At 41.2% G+C, this 14924-nt stretch overlaps 1 protein-coding gene across 1 annotated transcript in view; it reads right to left on the bottom strand.

Annotated features, from left to right (window-relative positions):
• PRDM15 (PR domain containing 15) overlaps positions 1-14805 on the bottom strand; it is a gene marked incomplete at its 5' end in the record, with an annotated part of 28204 nt that extends 13399 nt beyond the window's left edge. The window contains 10 exons of the mRNA XM_010182641.1: positions 328-415; positions 1287-1381; positions 2024-2205; positions 3308-3443; positions 4085-4309; positions 5075-5173; positions 8539-8661; positions 9730-9982; positions 10849-11002; positions 14712-14805. Coding sequence (XP_010180943.1) covers positions 328-415; positions 1287-1381; positions 2024-2205; positions 3308-3443; positions 4085-4309; positions 5075-5173; positions 8539-8661; positions 9730-9982; positions 10849-11002; positions 14712-14805 — 1449 coding nt within the window. The remainder of the gene's footprint in view (positions 1-327; positions 416-1286; positions 1382-2023; positions 2206-3307; positions 3444-4084; positions 4310-5074; positions 5174-8538; positions 8662-9729; positions 9983-10848; positions 11003-14711) is intronic.
• Between the last annotated feature and the right edge of the window lie 119 nt (positions 14806-14924).

The following is a 14924-nucleotide window of genomic DNA, read 5'->3' as shown; positions in this document are numbered from 1 at the left end:
TCAGGAAAGAAAATTAAACAGAGATGGTGAAAGTGTATCTGTGAACATACAAATGAAATACTTGTGACAATATTAGACAGGTGAGCAGGAGATACTAAAAAGAGCAATACATAAGTGGTGTGTTGCTCTACAGGTTACTGGTTATACTTTTCTATCACAAAAAGAGGGTTTTTTTGAGGGAATCGGGGCACGTTGCCTGTTGTGATGATGACAAAAACGTAAATTCTTATTCCACTTCTGTAGGTTCAGCGTTGAGATGGATTTGTGGGCATCTGCTCATAATGGAGTAGAGACACCAGAGGAAGAGGAATGGTTAGCCATTCTCACCTGTCCTGCAGTTATGGAATTCCAACGCACTCTCTATCCGAAAGGCCTTTTCACACGTGGTGCACTTGTATCTGTACTCACTGTCAACCTGAGGATTGCAAACAGTAAGTGTTTAATCATGAAGAAAGCCAAGTCCCACCTGACAGAGAAATTCTAAATCTCAGCTTCTTCTGTTTCCTGTCTTTTCCAACTTTTCTTCTTTCAACGGGATATTTAAATACACATTTATGCAAAATTCTGATGCTCTATCATCCTGCCATGTTCCTACATCTGAGCTCTATTAAAAAAAAAAAAAAATCAATAAGTAGACAGTCTTCCTGATAAGCCCCAGCCCAGCACAGAGACAGAATTTTTGAGAAGCAAGATGTAATCTGACTCATCCTCCAACTCCAGAACAGATGCCAGCAATCTGAGAGCTTAGGACCTTGACACCAAGCAGCAATGGAAATATGCACTGCTAAGGCCCTACTACAGGTATGTTTAATATTTATATGGCAGCAGCGCTGAAAGGCCCTCACCAAGAGGCATGGCACTGCTGCTGCAAGCACTGTACATTCACATAGGTAAGCACAGCCCTTTATGACACAAAGGAAACAGGACAAGCAAACAAGACTGGAACAATCCTATTTAGTACCATAAACTGAAGTCAGATCTCTCCTCTAGATCATGCAGGTCCTGCTAATGCCAGCTTGTCTTGCTGTAACCGATGCCCGAAAACAACCTTCTATAGGAAATTCAGATACCAAAAAGGACTTGTATGCTCAAAAATGTGTCCACACTTTGCAAATTCATCAACTGTTCTGACAGAAGATGTTACCTCTTCCTGTCAGTCTTGTCTCACTTATTCACACAGATATCCACTGGAACATAATGGACCCAAGCTCCCCAGCTAACACCTGGAAGCTCACTATACATTTTCACCTAACCTCAGAAAGGGCCCGCTAGTCATTTCCACTCACTTCGTTCCTGCTGTGCTTGTATGAAACGTGCTGCTTCAAGCTCTCTTTACGGCTGAAGAGCTTTGCGCATTCCTCACATTTAAATAGTTTGTCACCTGAGGGGAATCAATCAAGATAAAATAGAAAAAAAGAAAGTAGTCAGTGACTGATAATCATCAACTCCAGGCAAGACAGGGGAAACCAAAGCACAAGCAACTGCAAACAAACAGGCTAGTGATGAGAAGTTTTAGTAATTCAGGAGCTCACAATAGTGGATTTTAACCTTTTCCAACAATTTTTACAACAATTTTGTTTGGTTCTCCCACCCTTTTTCAGCGATTATTTTACACAGAATCCTTAGATCCCAGACCCCTGGCACTACAGATCACAAGCTAAAAAGCACTCAGCTGACATTTATGCAGCAATGTTATCCACGTGCCTGTGAAGGTTGGGAGCAGTATATATGTATAGTTTTAAAGGGAAGAATAGTTCCGGAAAAAAAAAATCACATCCTTGCCCCTGTTTAAAATATATAACTAAATTCAAATTTTAAATACTTAATTTTGACTTTCAGCTATTATCTTCTCATGATTTGGTTTGCATAACTAAGTTTTCTAGAGAGAATTTTAAAAGAAGAAAAAAGAAAGAGCTCTCAAAATTTTGTATCCTAACACCTAAAAATAGCCTAGCTCTTTTACTCAAAGGTGGAACCAATGAGAGGCAAAATCAATGTGCAAGTGAGGCAAAAGCAAACCCACCATGAGAACGGATGTGCCTGCTGAGGTTGCTGCTGTTCTGGAAGATCTTACTGCAGATGCTGCATTGGTAGACTCGCTTGTGCTCCCCAAGTTGTTTTATCAGCTTCCGCCGTATACCATGTCTACTGGAGAGAATTAAACTTCTTTTGAGGGACATGGTGTTTTGGTGATGAGCAAACCTACTGGATTAGAGAAAGAAAGGCAGGGACTGAAAGGTATCCCACAGGTTGCAAGAAAGAGTCCCAGCAGCTGGCAAAAGCTGGAGGAGTGTTATGCCCAGCTTCTGGCAGAAGAGGGGAGCCTGGAGCTTCTTCATTGACAAGGCACCCTCCTGGCCACCCTCTGGAAGCAGCAGATGTCAGAGTGCGGCACACTCCAAATTATCTTCACCCAAGAAAAACAAGGAAAAAAAAGCAGCAGCCACCAGACTCAGACTCTGTTTGCAGGCCCCTCAGAGGAACATGAATGATCTGCTCTGCTTATCCTCTGAAAACATTAGCACTTCAGCTCAGAAAACTTGGCAGTTTGCATGCAAAAGGCGTATATGGTAAGAGGGCAGCAGGGTGCCAAGAAGCAGTACTGATCTGTTTTCCAGCACAACCACCTGCTGGAATGTAATTTTGATAGCTCTGTGCCTGCTAAAGATTTCAATATATAGCATTACTAGCTGATTTTGAAACATCAAGTACTTTATTATACAAAAAATAATTCAAAAAGCCAATTTTACTGAGACAAAAAGACAGAAAACAGTCTAAATCAATGAAATGGTATTTCAGAGTCTTCCTGAGGTTCTGTTATACTGAAGATTCCTGCTCCCGCTGCTCTAAATCTGAAGTATCATATGCACAAATTAACATGAAGTCATGCATGAGTTAAGGTGACAAGCAAGACTGAATAATAAAGGTTAGAATGATTTTTTTGAGCAAAAATCTCTTTGCTCCTGTTTTATTACCAACATTAAACAGGAGCAATATTTCACCTTGCAGCTGCAGGAGGCTTTTGGAATCACAGTGAAAAAAACCAGTAACATGACAGAAATTCTCATGGTTTATGCCCCAAAATTCTCACCATTTGTGTGCCATCCTCCAGTGCACAGGCCATTTTTGTGGCACTCAAAGTCAGCTCTTGTAGCAGTAGCAGCATCAATTTTACACTGTATCAGCATCAAATATTATATTTTTAGATAAAAAGAGCATCTGTGAGCCCAGAAGTTAAGCAGAGCTGTTACACGGTACATGATATTAATTAAGCCCAAGAGGAAATTCTGCATCCCAGAGCACTTACTTTGTCACTGAACTGATGCTATTTGTGGTGCTAGGCATCTTTCCTAAAACCAATTCCATAATTCTCTCTTCTGTGGCTGAAGGCAGGGCTGGCTCTTCTGGCGGGACCTCAATTACAACATCAGCTACATGCTCTGCTGCAAACATGTCATAAAAATACAGCGTTAATGTGGACAGATAGAAATAAAACCTCAAATGCAGGAATTTGCTTTTGTAATGAGACTTGGCACTGAATGTATTATTTGTCCACGACCAATAATGGCTTGCATAGGTAAGACTTGTAAGATAGAAAAAAATCTCTTATGGAGGCATAATTTCTCACCTTTCCAACCTATTACTAAGGGCTCAGTTAACTATCATGAAATTTCCTACTAGAACTCCCTTTAAAGGAAGGTAAAGCCCTGAAAAAATCCCCTTTCAAGAACAAACCTTAAGGTAGAGTAAGGAAGGTATCTCCTCTTGAGAGGGAGGATGCTTTCTCTTCTCTTTCTTCTTGCAGAAAACTAGGCAGGTCTCTCATAACCACTATCCTGTGTTTCTCTGGGTCTCTCTATTACTAAAACCATTACAGGAGAATGCAGGCTATCTAAGTCTAGGTGCCACAACATTTAAGGTAGACAAAGACGTCAGAGATAATTAACAAAGTTTGTAAATCATCTGCTTTAGTGATCTAACTAAAAACCTCCAACTTGTTTCTGTGCTACTTTTTAGGCCTTTCTGAGAAGGTATCAATACGGACATGAGAGGGTATGTGCTTAGTACTTAAGTTTTGTTTTACCATCAGAATCTTTCTCTTCAAGAACAATAAGAGGTATTTCCGCTTTTGCTGTTTTGGGCTTTCTTCCCCGCCTGGCTTTCCTCCTTGAGTCTGTACTGGCACTGGCTGCATCACAAACCACTGGCTGATCCTCAGGGGGAGCCTCTGCTGCTTTCTCTGCAACAGCCTCATTTGGGCTGGTTTGGGGGGCACCTTTAACTTCTTCCAGGTGACTCAGCAAGTGCTCTGGGTGGATGAGAAAAAAACAAGAGAGTATGGAGGAAGGAAACTGTCATGAAATACTCAAAGGGATAGAGCCAGCTGAAGCCAGGTCCATGTCACTTAGCAGAGACGCACTTCAAATTATTTCAAAAGCAGTCACAATACCTTACTAAATAAAAGCATACAGTCTATTAAACATTGAAATGATCACTCACTGGGAAGGAACTTTTTAGGAGATTTGTTAGGTATCACTGGAAAACCACTGCGCTCCATGATAATGAGTACTTTTTTCCAATGCTCAAGTTATTTACCAGCCTAAGTCTCCTTTTCAAAAATGATTCATTGAATGGTCAGAGCTCTTAAATATTTTAAGTTCTTTTGAAAACTGCATAAAATAGCAGAAAATGAAATGTAGAAGAAAAAAGTATTTCATTACCTTTACTAAATCTGTGCCATAAATACCAGACAGAGAATATCACTAAGTATAAACTGGCATCACTGACCTCATACACTGCCCATGTAGTTCCCCATCCTTGATATTCCTAACATTCACGTGTCATCTTCTAGATTCAACATCACAGTTGTTTGCCCAAAGACTGACCACCACCATACCCAAAATATCACTGTTTTACCTTCCATACTACCCTTTTTCTTAAAGGAACAAAAATTTTAAAGCCTTTATCTTACTGCATCATGGATGGGGTATGGTTTCACAGTGTCCTGCTCTGGAAGGGGAGAATTGTCGTGATGCTTCTCATTACTCTCTCATGAATTTCTAGCACTTCTTACCTGTCAGCAGCTGAGGCTCCTGGAAAGCAGATGAACACACTTTACATGTCCACTGGCTTGACTCTGCTTCTGCAGCACCACTGTGTTCTGGAGTGTTCACTAAATCACAACAAGAAGAAATACTGAAAAGCTTTAAAAATGGGAAGGTGGTAAGTCCCTATAGCTTTTTTTATCTCGCAGTAACGCCCTGAGTATCACAAATTACGATTTAAGCAGTAAGAGGACTACCACGGGCAGCTGGGACCACTTCAGGATTTTCCAGACATGAACACTTGAAACATCAGAACAGATGAAAAGTCAGAACAGAAACCGAATGATGCCAGGAGAGAATATCAGGGCTCTTGTAAAGTCTTGAGGGTCCCTTTATCACGTTCTAAGGAACTGTGATAATCAAAGGCAAAATACAAAGCAATTTGTAGAATCTTTAAAACCTGGGTTATGAGTCCTCTTCTGGGTCAACTGAGGACAGAAGCAGAAATCTCCTTGCTCTCTGTGAAAAGCACTGCAGAGTAAGTACATTCGGATTAACAGAAGTAAGGGTGAGGATAATGAAAACCCAGGTTTGAGCTATTTCACTAATTAACTGTTCTATGAAACCACAATATTCATGTTTTTATTAACAAATCGGCTCATACCGGATACAGATAAAAGAAGAAATTAAGAGGAAAATGGAACTGGAACAGGAGAAAAAAAAAAAAAGAGAAGAAAACGGTTACTCTGTTCACAGTCCATTGTCTTCAAGTCCTTGGATGATGTGTCTGAATTTGTCAAGAGGATCTGATAAATCTGGACACACAAAGCTGAATGTTCCACAGTCTACAAGACTCTCCCAGAGGAGGAGTGCGACACTGAAATTAGTTTCAGTGAATGGCAGCACAGGAGGTTCAAACTGTACCTCAGTTTCTGCCACAGATTTCCCGTATGATCATTAGCAAGTCAGTTAATCTTTCACTGCCTGAGGACCCCATCTGTAATGGGATGATAAACTTACTTCCTCATTTTCACTCTTGACTCTTAAACCAATATAAAAGATTTGCTGAGGTAGAAGTTTTTCCCCGTTACTAATTATATTTGACATTCTACACTACAGAGGTGTGATCTCATCCCTGCTGTAGTAAATAAATGAAAGATAACTAGACAATTCAGCAACAGAGATTTTTTCTTCACAGACTACATAAAGAATGTCTTGAGAGCTCTGTCCGGTAAGCCAAAACCAGCAAACCTAAACCCCAAGAAGATTCTGCATAACTTAAAAAAAAGTCAGACTGGTAAGCAACACATAAGCTACAGTATCCATTTCATGAAGTTGCAGGTCAGTAAAACTGAAAAAGCACTATCTGCAAAACTGAAATCTGTCTTGGAAAATTGGTCCTGACTCTGCATTTTCCTTGCTCCTGAGCTGCCACAAACAGTAAACCTAGAAACCCTAGTTGTACACCCACTTGCCAGGAAGTCAGGTCCTGTTTAGGTTTCCACTTCTTCAGGCTGCCAGGGTGACTGCAGGGCAACCCAGTTTACTTGGAAGCACCGATCTGTCAGTTGGCAACAGCTTTGTACAATTTAGACCTGAACAGGCTGAGTAAATGGGCTGAGGCCAACTGTATGAGGTTCAACAAGGCCAAGTGCCGGGTCCTGCACTTCAGTCGCAATAACCCCATGCAGTGCTACAGGCTTGGGGACGAGTGGCTGGAAAGCTGCCAGGCAGAAAAGGACCTGGGTGTCCTGGTGGACAGCAGGATGACCATGAGCTAGCAATGTGCCCTTGTGGCCAAGAAAGCCAACGGCATCCTGGGGTGTATCAGAAGGGGAAAGTTAGTAGGTTGAGAGAGGTTCTCCTTCCCCTCTACTTTGCCCTGGTGAGACCACATCTGGAGAATACTGTGTTCAGTTCTGGGCCCCTCAGTTCAAGAAGGACAAGGAATTGCTTGAAAGAGTCCAGTACAGAGCCACAAAGATGACTGAGAGAGTGGAGCATCTCCCTTATGAGGAGCGGCTGAGGGAGCTGGGTCCCTTTAGCTTGGAGAAGAGGAGACTGAGGGGTGACCTCATTAATGTTTATAAATTTGTAAAGGGTGAGTGTCAGGAGGAAGGAGCCAGGCCCTTCTCTCTGATGTCAAATGATAGGACAAGGGGCAATGGGAGCAAGCTGGAGCATAGGAGGTTCAATCTGAATATGAGGAAAAACTTTTTTACTGTAAGGGTGACAGAGCACTGGACCAGGCTGCCCAGAGAGGTTGTGGAGTCTCCTTCTCTGGAGACATTCAAAACCTGCCTGGACGTGTTCCTGTGTGACCTAGTCTAGGTGATCTTTCTCTGGCAGGGGGGTCGGACTGGATGATCTTTCGAGGTCCCTTCCAACTCCTAATATTCTGTGTGATTTTGTGTGAAATTGAGGCAAACAGTCAGAATCAAAAGAGGCATATTTTGTTTTGGAAACACCAAAACACTACAGCAGTGGGAACACTTTAGGTTCCCAAAGTATAACAGGCAGCATTTTGTACTGAAATTGGACTTTCAGACAGTAGGATGAAAGATGTAGAAGGTGCTGTTCAAATTCTTCAGTCTCACCACCCGCCCCCAGCCCCCCCCCAAAAAAACCGATGCCACACTGAAAGACAACTCCCCAGTCAACTCCACATTCTAGCTGTGACAGTATCCAAGTTAAATGAATGGATCTTCTGATTAATTGCTTTGTACAGATCTGCAACAACTCTCCTCCTCCTGGCAATTTTGAGTAGGCAAAATTCACCACAGTAACCTTTTCAAAGAACAGACCCAGAACAGTTGTCTTTTGATCCTGATGGCCACATGATGTACTCTGAATTTACTTTCAGACATGGCAATTTGTGTTAAGTGGGCTCTTAATGTCATTGTTCCACTTATCAGAGATCAGGGGAGTAGGGGCATCGCTTCATAACTGACTGTGGGGACTGAGTTCCTATGACGGTATTAGTTATTGCCTGAGTCATATGTTCTTTGCCATCTGTATCTGTATTGCTTGTAAGTTTATATAAATTTGAGTTATTGTAATAAAGTCAAGTCTGAACTCTAATAGGCTTCTGGTTTTACTGTAATTTGGGGATAGCCAGTGTTCTCGTCATTTCTAAACAGCAGTATGCTTACATTCACTCACAGTGTCATGTTTTCTTCTAGATCTTGATCATTTGAACTATTACACTTTACACAGAGAGTCGAAAGATTTTCTTTGGAATTGCCCCCACCCCAACCCTCCAAAGTGAGAAACTCCATCTGCCTAAATGTTTATTGGCCCCTCTGACCCTTTTTAACCTGCATATGTATTTTAAGCACCATGACCATGAAAATAAAAATTCGTACTTTCAAATCCTCTCTAAAATAATATTTGCTGAAAGTTACATAACCATAATATCTGCACAGAAGTGGTACACCTCTTTAGATTTATATCTGTCCTTAATCTCCCTTAAAAATACCGTAATTCTGCATACCTGCTGGATCAGCTGCTGGTATGCTGGATTTCTTCGCTTTTTTATGGGGGAAGACAGCAGATGAAGGTTTTGAAGAGATTTTGTTCCTCTCTTTATCAGATTCCATCACTACCAAGCACATATCTGTGAAGAGTAAAAACAGTTCCTATTCTTTAGTTTTCAGACCCTTTGATTCTCTTGCTCTGTGCTGAGGATAGTAACCACAGTCAGAAAGTTTTGCAGCAGGCCTGCAAAAAACCTTCTCATGTAAAATCCTAACTAGGATAGTCTTATGTCCGAATCTGATACAATGTGTCTTTCATATTCTAAAATGTGCAGTGAAAGTGCTGAACAGAGAAAGCAGGACACACCTAAACAACATTTTAAAATACCCACATGCACACAAAAACACATGAAGAGGTTAAACTAAAGAGGGAAAAGATGAATCCTCTCAGTTAAAACCAAATAGAAACATCTTAGAATTCGGAAACCTGTTAAATGCATTGATTCAGCTGTAGCACTTAACTTTGCTTACCATCAAGATCAACAATAAAGTATGCTGATGGCAATGGCCTCTCTCCAAGCCATTTGCCACCCTAAATTATACTCAGCATAGGGCACTGGAACAAAAGACTTTCGGCAATTCTAATTCAGATTCAAAAAAATCTGCTGCCTTTCTTTGCCAAGGCACAAGCAATCATGTGAAATGGCAGTTCACTCTTGAGTTTATCTTATTCTAGTGGTTCCTATATAAGGCTGCATAAGATAAAAGTAGTATTTTAGAACTGTATAACAGTTCTGAGCAAAACCAGGACATTCTCAATACAAATGAGAAAGTATGGCTCCTTTAGCAAATCTGCAAATACATTTAGACTTACAATGACAACTGGGTTCTTTTGCTCTTCTACACAGAAATGTCTCTGATGCAAACATCAGTTCTTTATTTAAGAACTTTTTATCCAGTTTGTTCACTCTGAAGAGGATGAATCATCAATTAGGCCATCCGTTTCCAAAAACCCTAGACATATCATGGTGAAGAATCTATGCTTTCTTCTTGTAGGGCAACCATGTTAGCCTGACTCTAAAGGCTAACAAATTCAGTGTCAGAGCTATTTGACAAACGGCACTGTCAACCACAACAGTAGGGGACTATCAGTCCCTGTCAGGACTAGGCCCTTAGGAAGGAAAAAAGGCCCACACACACACACATACCATTGGTTATACTAGTGACCTGCTTCAGCACTGGCTTTTCCATTTTTTTGGCGTAAAAAGCTGCATACCACACTCGCAGCTCAGTTCCTGGTGGGATGTCCCTGGAGGTGGTGAAGTAAATATCATTGTCATGCTGGAAGGCAGTTAAGTTTTGATGCTCATATTCAGTGGCTGGTCGCACCATCATCATCCAGTTGCAATCATCTTCATTTGAGGTGTCAAAATATACCAGGGGCCCATCCTTCTGGAACACCTGCCAAACAAAATATGTATATAATAAAACCTGAAAAAAAGAGTATAAAATTAAGAAAAAGTTTTGTTTTCTGCTTTTGCAATGGCTTCCATTCAATGTACACTAGAGACAAAGCAAGCCTCAACACTTGCGTCGGGCATGTTTCAGATATCAATCACATCTTCAGATGAAGAAACCTGAGACAGACTACCAGGGACAGGATGGGGAAAGACCAACTTCTATCCTGAGAATTCTTGCTATAGCCACCAGTTTCTCACAAAATTCAAATGACTGAATACAGGAGAATGGAGGGGAATCCAAACAGCGTGCTTTGAAACATCCATTAGCCTGATCTACGTTTCTAAATCTTTACTTCTGAGTCGGGTATTACTGAAAACATACAACTGAATTAAACTTTTACTGTAGCATTTTTCCTGCTAAAACTTGTCAAGATAAGAATAAAACAAATGCAAGACAGACAAAAAATATTTGTTCTGCATGTTCCATAAACCTCATGCATATGACACTCATTAAGCAAATACAATTAAATTGAAGAGTCTAATTTAAAAAAAAAAAAAGAACTGCCAAAGTCATGGCCCCTCTTGTATCATCACCTGCAGAAGGTGAAAGACAAGCAGTTTTGCTGACTGTATCCTAGCCCTGTCTCCTATAAGGATGTTCACTTCAAACATGCAGAACAAGCCTCCATAGTTTGGTTCTTCTCTATCTGGCCGAGGGAATGCTTGTTTAGCTAGTCCATTATAGGGCATGCCTAAAAGATGTCCCAAATAACCTCCCTACACACATTTTCTATAGTGTTAGATAACATAAATTCATCATGGGTTAAACTGATTCCTTGTTACTGCTTTTCATGTGCCATATCTTACCTTCAGGGGAAAAACGGATTCTTTTTCCAACTTTGAAATTCTCTTGGATTCAAACGGGCCAAACTGAGTACGTTTCACTAGTTGAGTCAGAGCAAAGACTCCTTCAGTCCCATCTTCCAATTGTCTTATCTCCAAATTAGAAGGAAGAGATGATCTAAAAATTGAAGAGAGAATTGGCGGGGGGGGAAGTTACACATGAAACAACACTGCAGGTACCCATGGAAATAAGAAGCCAGCATCTATTTCTCCGGTCTCCAGCAACAGAAAACTTTTCTGATCAAAACACCCTAACTTCTATGAGGATTTATAAATAAGCAGGGGAGAACAACTACCAACAGTGGAGGAGGGCCAAGTCAGTGATTACTTGAGAAAGCTGAATCCATTTAAGTTCAGGGACCTGTCAGGCTGCATTATAGTAAGACCACTCTCTATCATCTTGGCAAGATCATGGGCATCAGGGGAGGTTCCTGGTGACAGCGGAAAGACCAACGTTGCACCCATCTTCAAAAAAGGCCAAAAGGATGATACAAGGAACTACAGGCTGATTTGTCTCCCTTCAATCTCTGGGAAAATCACAGAACAAGACCTTCTGGGAGCATTTATATGAGGAGGAAATTGGAAACAGTCACCATGGATTAATTAAGGGCAACTCATGCCTGACAAATATTTTGTCTTCCAGGATAAAATGACCAGGTTTGTGGATGAGGGAAGAGCAGTGGATGTCATGTCTCTTGACTTTAGTAAGGCTTTCAACACTATCTCTGTATCCAAGTTGGGATGTTATGGTCTGTACTAGGACCTTTACTGTTTAACATCTTGATCAACAATCTAGAAGGGGCAAGGGAGTGCACTCTCATCCAGTTTGCAGATCACACTAACTGGGGGGCACAGTCCATACATCTAAGGAGGCAGGATTGCTATCCAGAGGGACTTGGATAGCCTGCACAGATACACCAACAGGAACCACATGAGATTCCAAGGACAAATGCAAAGTCCTGCACCTGGGCAGGAAGAACCCCAGCCAGTACCATCACCAGGGCAAAAGACCCTGGAGGGCTATAGCATGTCCCAGGAGCAAAGTGGGCCAAACACGTCCTGGACTGTATGAAGAGGAGAAGCCAACAGATTGAAGTGACTGTCCCTCTCTGCCCTGCACTTGCTAGATTATATCTATTTACTGCCTCCTATTTTGGGCTCCCAATATGGGAAACACATCAACAAACTGGAGTGAGCTCAGGTGAGGATCACCAGGATGGTCAAAGGCTAGAGCAGTCAGTCTGTGAGGAGAAGCTGGGGAAGCAGGGCTTGATCAGCCTGGGAAAGAGATGGCTGTGGGGGTCCAAACAGCTGCCTGTGCACACCTACGGGGCTGTCATTGAGACAAAGGAGTCAGGCTCTTCCCAGGGGCTCTTTGCAAGAGCAGGAGAGACAATATGCATAAAAGGGAAAAATGGCAGTTCAGCCTGGTTAGTTCTGACAGGAATCTCCTGAGATCTCTTCCAAAATGAATTATCCTATGGCTACAGATCTTTGGTTCTGATCATGCTTATATAAAAAAAATAACATATATCCCTCCCCAAATTAACACCTTAAAATTAATGCAGATTATAGCCCTTAAGATGAAAGCCCTGGAAGTTTCCCTTTTGTCCTCCAGCTCACTTATTAAGAACATTGATAAACTGACCACAAGAGCTTCTGTGCTCCTTATCTCTCTCATTTACCAAACAAGCTTCTGAGAAGAATGATATCTAGTAAATACTACATATAATACACATATCTTACTATGTGTAGTAACACATAGTAATATATCTTACCATATATAATACACAGAGGACATCTTCAAAAAAAATCATGACTGGAACCACCATATTGGTTTTACAGACAACAAACGCAATCCTGTCTTTTCTGCTTGGTGCTAACAGGTGAAAAGCTAAAAATAACTAGACAAGGCTACTGACTGCTCTACAGAGGCTGACACTGGCAGATTTGCTTTCCTATCAAGACAAACACAAAAAGGTTACAATCATCATGATAAGCAAATGAATATAAAAAATGCTTTCAGTTTTAATAACTGAACATGCAATGTCAGAGACAGTGAAGTTCAGGAAACATTTCTTAACACTTCTTTTCTAACTGTAAAGAATTCATTTCATCTTTTCAGTAGGACAGAGGAAACAACAATCATGTGGTTAAGCAGCTAGACTGGTTTTTAAGAGATTCATATCCAGTTTGTGGTTAAACTTGCCCTCAACCTTAGACAATTCACTCTCTCAGCTACTGTTCACCAGATGCAAAATAAAGGCTGCAACTGTATTTCCTCTTTCTCTTTCTTATCTTGCCTGTTTTCCTTTGCAAAGTCTTCAGGAAAATAAATACATTTTTCTCTAATATGGGCATTTTAAAACTCTGCTTTCAAATACACTATCCAGCAGCCAATACTTCCACCAGGGAACACTTTGCATCTGCATGTCAAAAGAGTAAAAACCAGTGCATGCACCATATTTGCAAGTGTTCACAGTTGGAACCTCTGGATACTATGGTAATTCTCCACCATACAAATAAATAAGAGCATTAAATTGCAAGGCAAAAATAAATAAATAAATAAAGATAAAAGGTAAGAAAGAATTGTTTACCTTGACATTGAACCTGCTTAGTATGAGCTACACACTTATTGCACTGCTCGGTTTACATGTATAAGAAAAGCATCTCCACCAATAAATTCTATTATTCCTATAGGCATTTTGAAATTACCCTCAAGAACACAGTATCAGGACTGTTAGGACAACACTCCCCATTAACACTGCTGCAGGAGTTCATCCACGGCAGGTTTCCAGACCCAGGAAGGCAGCACCTGGCAGCAGCTGCAGGAAGCTTCCCTTTTTGGGAAGGACCAGAAGAATGCCTATGGCTCGTGCACACATGCAGCCAACCTATACTGTTGGACACAAAGAGCATCCTGCCCAGGCAGAGGGATTATGGCACCTGCGTAGCAGACCCAACACATTCAGCATGTGTTAAAAAACGATCCTGGGAATACACAGGATGGTCTAAATAGCCACCATGTGTCAGACTCGCTGTCCACGTGCCCGTGTTTTCTGTCTGTCACTTCCCAAGAAGAAATATGAAAGCCCTATATAATCTATGATTCTATAATACATGAAGCCATTTCAGCTTTTTTTCCCATTTTGGATTTGTACTGGATCTTCATGACAGTTGTTTCTTTTCCTTAGCCTTACATTTTATACCTTAATATGAATTTTGCTGACAATGCCTGATTGCCTTTCTCTGTAAAAATCACTACTCAGTGTTGCTTTCTCCTAACTAGATGTAGTCTATTTGTTTCTCCTGGCAAGCACGAACGTTTTTCCTGTGCTGTCACAGGTTTTCTGACAGAAGCATTATCCCTAATCATTCATAAAGATTCACAGTAACGAGAACAACTTGGTTGCTTCTCGGTGGAGGAACTACAGAGGTTATACAAAGCAGGAGGACAAAATCATTCACGTGCCTGAGAAATCCTCATGCACTCCTCTGAAACTATGGTACACCTGAGGAGGGAAGCAAAGTTGCAGGTACTTGACCAAGACAGAAGTCATTACTCCATCTGGCACTATCTGACATTTTGCCAGAAGCCTCAGCAAAGAAGCCAAGTCCTGATGAGCAGCAAGTTATTTTTTGGCTTCAATTCAGCAGAGCACTTAAGTGTGTGTATCAATTTTTCTATTTAATCAAGGCCATGTGCTTTCCATAGATTGGGACTTTACTTTTCAGCTGTCAGCGTGACACCCATTAAACAGCAAATATGCTTTAGAGAACTAGCATGCATGTTGCATTGGTCAGAACTAACACAGAACGTTTCTTACCTTGCCCTGCTCAATACAAAGGAGTCTTTGACCGTCACCACTGGGCCCAGTTCAGGACACTCTGAATCATGGTACTGCCCACAGTCCTCGCACCCTGCAAGGAAGCAGACAGCACACAGAAAGGTTGAAAGTAAACACTTCTGTAAGACAGTTGCCTCCTACTTTCAAGAGTCAAACGCAAAATCTAGCACCAGGAAATATAGATATATATTT

The sequence above is a fragment of the Mesitornis unicolor genome, unplaced genomic scaffold (assembly GCF_000695765.1).
Source record: "Mesitornis unicolor isolate BGI_N332 unplaced genomic scaffold, ASM69576v1 scaffold54464, whole genome shotgun sequence".
In the NCBI taxonomy this organism is placed as follows: Eukaryota; Metazoa; Chordata; class Aves; order Mesitornithiformes; family Mesitornithidae; genus Mesitornis; species Mesitornis unicolor.
This window is presented reverse-complemented; position numbering and strand designations above follow the sequence as displayed.